General features: G+C 43.0%; 2 protein-coding genes across 2 annotated transcripts; one reads left to right on the forward strand and one right to left on the reverse strand.

Moving 5' to 3' along the window:
* Nucleotides 1-1,232: 1,232 nt before the first annotated feature.
* On the reverse strand, nucleotides 1,233-4,317 carry LOC141825102 (putative HVA22-like protein g). Its single transcript, XM_074712493.1, has 7 exons — nucleotides 4,221-4,317; nucleotides 4,071-4,136; nucleotides 3,838-3,939; nucleotides 1,790-1,846; nucleotides 1,635-1,698; nucleotides 1,360-1,557; nucleotides 1,233-1,266 (listed from the first exon to the last, which is right to left on the reverse strand). The coding sequence occupies exons 2-7, from the start codon at nucleotides 4,100-4,102 to the stop codon at nucleotides 1,240-1,242; spliced, it is 480 nt and encodes a 159-aa protein (XP_074568594.1). The 5' UTR covers nucleotides 4,103-4,136; nucleotides 4,221-4,317; the 3' UTR covers nucleotides 1,233-1,239.
* A 3,510-nt stretch (nucleotides 4,318-7,827) lies between these two features.
* On the forward strand, nucleotides 7,828-8,699 carry LOC141825442 (transcription repressor OFP6-like). Its single transcript, XM_074712824.1, has one exon. The coding sequence runs from the start codon at nucleotides 7,890-7,892 to the stop codon at nucleotides 8,487-8,489; it is 600 nt and encodes a 199-aa protein (XP_074568925.1). The 5' UTR covers nucleotides 7,828-7,889; the 3' UTR covers nucleotides 8,490-8,699.
* Nucleotides 8,700-8,983: the final 284 nt, after the last annotated feature.

Below are 8,983 nucleotides of genomic sequence, written 5' to 3' on the forward strand. Positions count from 1 at the left end.
CGAGGAGGAGGAACGCCCTGCGGGTCCCGCCGGGGGGAGAGAGGCCGAGCTCGGGATCGGAGGAGGGAGCACGGCGGCGGCAGTGGAGGAGGTAGAGGAGCTCGGCGAGTAAGGCAAGAAGAGCGAGAGAGGAGGGAGACTAGAGCGAAGTAGAGCTTTGGGAGCGCACTCATGGCGTGCGAGGAGAGTGGAGAGAGGCAGAGGCGAGTCGAGAGACGACGGCACGAGTTAAAAACAGAGAAGGCTTTCCATGGGGCCGCGTGGATTGCACGTGACGGGACCACTATTTGTAGATGGTGCTAATTACTCGAATTCCTGAGAATTTTTGAAATTACTCTTAAGTCCTTAGTTTGTTAAACTCGCATTTGGTTAATTATAGTATTGCTAAAAAATAAACATTGTCTCCTTCAAATTAGGATTATAGAGCGGCTAAAAATTTTAGTATTTTTTTAAAATATTTTTTTATCTCATTTTGTGTTTTTATAAATCTTCCCACTTATTTTTTTATTCTACTCGTTAATTAAATTCGCAGAGGGATGGCGACCGCCGCCGCCGAAGTTAAGAGCCCCTCGCTGGCACCGCCGGCGAGCCTCTTAATCCGGCGACGCGGGAAGCCTGTCCCGGCGCCTCTCGACCTCGCCGTCGCCCCGCCGCACACGGCCAAGGTGGAAGGCGAGTACACCAGCCTCCGCGACGTCATGGGGGGCCCGGCGCCGGGGTCGGAGCTCCCGTCTCCGGCCACCACCCCCGGCGCTGAAGTCCGCATGAAGAACCGCCTGGTGCAGCAGGCGGCGCAGGCGTACCTGCAGCCGACTCCCACTGCGGCCGCCAGCCACCGCCGCCGCGGGCTCCTCCTCAACTCCGACGTCTCCTGCGGCGAGCACCTCTCCCACTGCCTCCGCTTCTTTGGCGGACTCTGGCGATCCGTTTGGCAGTCCCTCTTCCCGTTAGAACCCCACAGTCTCGTTCTCATCCACATCAAATGCTGACTCTCTAACAGATCCATAAATCAAAAGCGCATTCGATTTGCACAACGTCAATTCATTTTTCCAGTCCTCTTATTTCATCAAATCCTTATCTATATCTTCTTCTTTCTTTTTCCTCACCAAATCAAATCGATGGTGATTCTGTAACTACATCATTTGCGTTGTCGAGATGGGCGCTGCTTCGCGTCTGTGGCAAGCAGGGCTTCTGCCAAGTCCTCCAGTTCATCATGTTTCTTCTTCTTCGTTGCCTCTTTTATAATGATGAAGTACCTTTACTCTTCTGCACAACTCAAACAATAAATTGCATTATTTTCTGCTTCTATTCTGTTTAACCTATCATCATATCTCGTGTTGAAATTGGGAAGCCAATTACCTCACTAGATGATCTACTGGAGACGACGTAGCGGAGGACATCTTGGAAGAGGGTGTAGCCTCTCTCTGTGAAGTTCCTGAGGTAGAAGACGAGGAGTTGGCCAAGCTTAGGCCTCAGATTTCTGAACCTCTCCTCGATGTTGGGCTCATACTGCATCACCACCGGGCGCAGGAAGGCATCGTAAACCAGATCAGTTCCCTGCAAAGTCGATCAACATAACAAGATTCAGAGATTGGGGTGTGCGTGGTGGATGGATGGCATGTATCTGTCTGTACCTTGGTTTGGGGGTACCACAAGTAGACCAAGAAGGCCAGCTTGGCTTCGCCGTACATGGGTATCCTGGAATTTTGAGGACAAACCTTGAGGCATGCACAGGACAGAAAGAAAACAGAAGGAAGAAGATGGAGAAGCAGAAGTGAATGATTATTACAATGAGATGAAGCAGTCGAAGAGAATTTCGATGGCGGTCAACGACGCCACGATGATCCTGCAGATGCAGATGGCGGGAGTGAGCTAATCGTCCATTGTTTTGCAGATTTTGAGACTTGTCGATTGTGAGAGAATCGAAAGAAGAAGATAATAAATCAGAGTTTTTTTTTAACTATTTCTGCGAAATGCTCCTTATAATTTTAATACTATGATTTTACTCCAGATACTATGCAATGCTTTTTACGTTTTTGTCAAAATACCACCTTGATTTAGACCCTGAGCCTCATGTTAGTACCGATGGAATCAAAATATCTTCACATATGATATTATCCACTTTGGGCCTAAGCCCTATTTCCACATATGATATTGTTCACTTTGGGCCTAAGCGCTCATGGTTTTATGGTTTTGTTCTTGGGCTCTCCCCAAAAGGTCTCATACTAATGGAGATACTTTCCATCCTTTTAACCCCACGATCTTTTCCATGTACTTTAGATGTGGGATATGTTTGCATCCTTTTAACCTAACAATTCCTCCCTCAAACAAAGGACCACAGGCCCCCTCAACGTCGTTTTTGATGTCTAAATCCTTGACCCACCAGGACTTTCTGCCCCTCAGTCCACCCGACCTACTAGGACTTCCCACCTAGCCGCAACTATGACTTTTTGCTCTTCGGTCCACCCGACAGGCCCCCCTCAATGTTGTTTTTGATGTTTGAATCCTCGACCCACCAGGACTTTTTGCCCCTCGGTCCTAGGACTTCCCACCTAGCCGCAGCTAAGACTTTTTCACCTAGTCCACCCGACCTATTAGGACTTCCCACCTAGCCGCATAAGACTTTTTTGCCCCCCGTTCCACCCGACCTATTAGGACTTCTCACCTAGTCGCAACCGGCGGTTAATCCGGTCCACCCGACAGGCCCCCTCAATGTTGTTTTTGATGTCTGAATCCTCAATCCTCCAGGATTTTTTTGCCCCCTCGGTGTCGACAAACCCCCCCCCCCTCAACGTCGTTTTTGATGTCTGAATCCTCGACCCACCGACTTTACTGTCCCTCGGTCCACCCGACCTACTAGGACTTTTCACCTAGCCGCAGTTAGGACTTTTTGCCCCTCGGTCCACCCGACCTACTAAGACTTTCCACCTGGTCACAACTTTGACTTTTTGCCCCTCGGTCCACACGACCTATTAGGACTTCTCACCTGGTGTCTGGTCCTTCTTGATTTAGACACGGGAGCACCCACTTCCTTTATTTTAAGGTTCAAATCACATGGTTAGATCTGGATCATGACTCATCCGGCGGTTAGTCCGGTGAAGAGCGGTCTCGCTCTGATACCACTTGTTAGTACCGATGGAATCAAAATATCTTCACAATGGTATGATATTGTCCACTTTGGACCTAAGCACCCATGGCTTTGTTGTTGGGCTCTTCCCAAAAGGCCTCATACCAATGGAGATACTTTCTATCCTTTTAACCGTATAATCTTTTCCATGTACTTTAAATGTGGGACTATGTTTACACTCTTGCAACCCAACACCTCATACAAGATCAAATTTGGGTTTGTTGAGTTCATGTGTGTAACTTAAACTCTCATTCAGCTCAATCCTAACCTAATTCCTCGTCGGCTTAAACAAAACCGACCCGAACGAACCAAGTTGAGTCCAATACAATCGGTTTTACGGCGGGCTAAATTAAGTAGAGCCACAAGTGACCCGAGACCATTGCCACTTCTACTAAGAACTCTAATGAAATTTCGTTCTAGTAACCAAATAGCCTTTAAAGTGCTAAAGTGTTTGACCTAAAGAACTGATTCCTCCCTGCAAAGCAAAGCAAACCAAATTGAACAATCTTGAAATTGTTATCAGCCTGATGGCGACAAACTTGCAGGTCTGGATCACCACTCCAACTCTCAACAAACATTCCCCCTAAACTATCGGATTAAAGCTGTCTAAGCCAATCAAAATGGTGGATAAACAATGAATCAATCATTAGTACTAGAAACTGATTAGATTGCACTTGTTCTTCCTGATCAGAAATCGTGCAAGAACGTACCAGTATTGACACCAGAACCGGAGCTGAACCGTGTAGTTGCCATGCTTCTGCTCCAACGTCTTGAAGCATTCGAAAGCTGGATAAGCGTAGCCAAAGAACACCCTGCCATCGAATTTCCTCCAATTCAGAGCAATTGTTGAGGTAAAAAGAACAGTGAACCAGATAAAGCATAACATTTTAGGAAAAGAAAAGAAAAAGAGAGAGAGAGAGAAAGAGGAGAGAAGAGAACTCACAGAAAAAGTTTGGAAATATATCCAGCAATCATCTTCAGATTAATCCCTCAAAGCTAAGCCGTCCTCCTGAAATGAACAGAAGGATTCATGAAGGAGCTTAAGAAAATAGAGACACTAGACAGATCATTAAATTCTCAGGCGTGGACTTGCCCGAGGAAGGAGATGGACTCCAAAGATCAAAAACCAGGAACAAATTGATTTGAAGGAAACAAACTCGGCAATAATTTGCTGCAATCGGAAGTTGGGTCTTAGCGGAGAAGGGAAGAAAGCAGCGATTGCTTCAGAAGCAACGATGGATTTATGGATTAATTTCTATGGACGAAAATGCCCTCGTTATCCCATCTGAGTCTGAGAGAGTCAAGGGGCATTTAGGTCTTCTCGGAAGCCGCAGCCGCTAGGGGACAAGTTTTAGTTGAGAAAATTAATAAATAAATTTAAAAGAGGTAAATCATATCTGTTCTTCTAATTATGGTCAACTTTTTTGTTCTCTTCATATTTTGTTTCTAGAAATGTAAAAAAATTGAAAATGGAGAGGTCAAACATAAACATTGGAAGGAGACCGGCGTTTGGGATTTGGAGACCGGTACGATCTTTGAAATTGAATTGATGGTTGACTCAATATGTTCAAAGAAGAGCAAAAGTTATTTGAGCATAAATTAGAAGGGACATTTTTTGATTATTAAAGGTTATTGTTTTTTGATTTAATAATAAAAGGGTGTCTTATTTGTTTTGTTTTTTTCCAAATCTATTCCTATAAATCACAAAGCCTCATGTAATAGTTTTAATCAAATGATAATAGTTGTAAATTTTTAAAGAACCAAATAAACTTTTTTTTCTTAAATTTTGAAAGCCTACTATACGAGTCATAAATTTTTAAAAATATACATTTAAAATGACCACAAATTGTAAAATGCCTAGTTATAATTTTTTTTAAAAACAAATATTGAAACATGTAAAATTCTAAAAAAATAAAAATAACTAAAAAATGTAATATTTAAAAAAAATTATAGATAGTAAAACCTATCATAAATATAGTTTTTTTTTAAAAAAAAATAGAGATTACAGTAACATGAATTTAAGGAAAAATAGATTTCTGATTAACTTATAAAAATTATATCAGTTTGATTTTAATTAATTTTAAATTCTTCACTAGTTTTTAAAAATATATTTTATTATATTTTTAAATTTATAATCGACTAAATTTAAAATTTTAAATTACATATGCGAGCAAATCTGATTTAGCAATAGTTTTTTTTTAATATTTTCTCAAAAAGCACATTTAATTTTTAAAAATATTTAAAATTCGTACTATACTTGTTTTCATCATAGAGCGCATCTAATTTTTAAAATATCCTCCTCGTCTATTTCATCTTAAAATAAAATAAAAAGTTATTATTTTTATTTAAATTAAATCAAATTGAATCGGATTAAGAAAAAAAATAATTATTTCATTAAGGAGTTTTATATAAAAGTAATTAAACCATTGAAAACTTTTAAAAAATTTACGTCATTAAATTCATAATAATCTTCTAAATTTATTCATATTTTTATTATTTTTTTTTTAATTTTAATAAAAGTTTTCTATTCCTCCTGCTTTTTTTACATCTTAATTTTCTATATCCGAGGCACATTTAAAACATTTAAATTTTAAAATAATTTTGATATTTCAAATGTATGCAATCTTAATATTTCTCTTTCCACACGTACCAATCTAATATCTTCTCAATTAAGTTATAAAAAAAAATCTGACATTCCATTTTAGCCAACGAGATCGTCTCACACTCAAAATGTTTGCAAGTGTTTTTTATGTCTCTCTCAAATGATGACAATTCACTTAAAATTTTTGCCGAAACCCACGTATCGATCTGATTCGACTCATTCGAGTTTAAGATTTTATTTATCGTCTAAGTTTTCGTTTCAAGATGATGTACTAAGGTTTTAAATTTAGAGAACTGATCTACTGAGCGTCTATTTCGTGGGCACCTCAGATCCATCGTCTATTCACGCCGATCACGCGAAATCCGACCGTCCATTGCACAGTATTTCTTCTCTGACCTCCGCCGCTTCCGGCTGCCATCGCGCCGCCGTCCGACCATCGGACCAGGCCCGATCAACGCGCCACTCGTCGGCGCGTCGACCGATGTCGATTTTCAACCGGATTGTGATCGGAATCCGACGCAATTTGACCGGAATCGCGTGCGGCCACTGTCAGTCGCGATTCCGACCGAATCGCGATCGATTTCCGGCCAAATCACGACCGGAGACCGGCCGAGGAAGGACCGCCGACGACCGACGGTCCTTCCTCGGCCGGTCTCCGACCAAGATTTAGCCGAAAACCAACCACAATTCGGTCAAAATCACGGTTGATAGTGGCTTAATCGATCAGAGCATCCATTTAATGGAGGCTTAATCGATCAGCTGATCGATTAAACCACTGCCAGTCGCGATTTCGACCGAATCGTGGCCGGTTTTCGGCCGCAATTTCGGTCGAATCGCGGTCGGTTTTTGGCCGCGATTCGATCGAAATCGCGGCTGGCGGTGGCCGATTGAATATATGAGGACTTAATCGATCGATCGAAATCGCGGCTGGCGGTGGCCGATCGAATATATGGGGACTTAATCGATCGTCTGATCGATTAAGCCCTGTCGCCCACGAGTCGCCCATCAAACTGTCGCCCAGCAGATCAATCTTGTTTAAATTTATTCATATTTTTATTTTTAATTTTGAAATTTTAATAAAATTTTTTAAAATAATTGTTAATAAAAATAATTTAATATTTAATTATAAGAAAATAAGGAAAAGTGAAATAAAATTAATAAAAAAAGGGGAAAAAGTGAAATCAAAAGGAGGTTTGATGCATGCACAGTTGTGTACTTGAGCACCATTCATTCTGCCAGAAAAAGCAGTTTGATGACTGAGCTTCAGTCGATGCGGTTAAACTGAAGGAAGATTGAGCTTCCCCAGGTCGAATGAGTGATGAAGTTCTCAAACATTTATGTAGAACTCGTGGTGTGGTTTTGACCGGTCAATCTCAGGGACACTGTTCCTCTTACACGCAGCTAATGACATACGGCCAATTCACCATGCTTACCTGTGCCAAGCTTTGATCTCCTAAACCGATTCTTCCTTGGCTAACTGGTAAGTAAGTGCCTGAACCTCCAGTAGTAAAGCAATTATTTGAAGCAAAAGAAGTTGAGAAAGATGAACTTTCTTCTGAAAAAGAAAAATATCATATTTCTTCAGACAAGGTAAACTTAGTGCCATTTAACACAAACAGAATTCCGAGATCTCAGACTCTATTTACTGAGCAGAAAAGAACAGAACAGAACAAAAAGAAGAAGAAGAAGAAAACATGAATAATGAGCTGAAAATGTTTACAGCTTGCGCTTAAATCTTGCTTTCAATTCCTCAGATTTCACTCCCTTACTTACAGAAGTCTGGTGTTCCCAAAGATTCTATCTCATTAAAATGCCTTATGCAACAGGAAGAGGTTCCTCTTTATTGACTTCACATGGGCAATTAACTCTACCTCCCTTCTCCATGCTTTAACCAAGTGCAGTCTAATCCCAAGCTCCTCCTCCTTAAAATGCTAAAAGCTGCACCTCCTTGAACCTAAAAGCACTTGCCAATTCCACCTTCGACGTTGAGAGTTCCAGTCCCTCTGTTCTAGTCTCTGTTTCCACTCTGTTCTGTGCTGGCTCAGTTTACTTTTTGAGCTTTCGCCACTGATGGATGCACCGCAAAATCCAAGCTTTTTGTGGTTTCTCGCTTGCCTCTCCTCCGGCGACCGATAAAGATCGCATCTTTTCGCGTTTACGATGGCTTCGGGCATGAGAAAGTTCCTGTTGCGGCATCCGGTGGTGGTTGAGGTGGGATGCGGCTGCCGCCGGCCAAAGCTCCCGTCTTTCTTCTCCTGCACGACGAAACCCAAGTCTCAAGGCAACGGCGGCTTCCTCTCTCCTTCGACCACCACTTCCCACTGGGGAACCAGCAGTTTCACCGCGACAACAGCCGGCAACTCCTCTTCCACCTCCCGCTGCTACTTATCGCCGGAGAGGCCGAAGGAGACTGCCGCCGGCGCCGCCGAGGGCGGCCGGCGAAAGCCGAGCAGGAAGAAGAGCAAGCGGGCGGCGGCGCCGCCGAGGAAGGGCGTGGTGGACGGGAGCGTGGCGGTGGTGAAGGACTCGTCGGACCCGTTCCTGGACTTCCGCGACTCGATGCTGCAGATGATCGTGGAGATGGAGATCTATGCCTGGGAGGACCTGCGCGACCTGCTCCACCGCTTCCTCGCCCTCAACGCGCCTCGGCATCACCACCTGATCCTCCGCGCCTTCGCCGAGATTTGGGGCGGCCTCTTCTCTTCTACGACCTCCCCCTCGACACCATCCACCTCCGCGTCCCGCCGTCGCCGGCGGTGAGCCCCGACGGCCAAAGAAGCTGAGTTGAGATCCTGCTACCACCTGGCTCACTAACTCCACTGGGTGGTAATAGGATCTCAAATCCCCCCCAGAATCAAATTAAGACGTGAACTTCGTAGGAACAAGAGGAGTGTCTGATCGTTGACTTTGGTTTTCAGATTGTAGGATTTGTGATATGTTTCACTGACTGTCTGCTTTAGATTTTGAGATTCCGAGCATGCTCTTTAGTTATAGTAATGACTGCACTAATTCAACAATCCAGTTAGTCTTTTTTTCTTTTTTAAGAAAGAACTTCCGAGCATGCTCTCCTTAAATTGAACAAGGTAGAAAAATAAATTGATAAGAGATCTAGCATACGATCGTGTGCTTGATTATGAAGATCTAGCACATCTCATACAAATTCAATAAATGCACATCTCAGCATGAGATCTATCCGAATTTTAAATGGAATAAATATTTTGGAGATCAACGTTTTGAATGTATATAAATTGTGT

This window comes from Curcuma longa, chromosome 3 (genome assembly GCF_044706935.1).
Source record: "Curcuma longa cultivar G26 ecotype Majalengka, Jawa Barat chromosome 3, ITB_CL_G26_1.1, whole genome shotgun sequence".
Lineage (NCBI taxonomy): Eukaryota > Viridiplantae > Streptophyta > Magnoliopsida > Zingiberales > Zingiberaceae > Curcuma > Curcuma longa.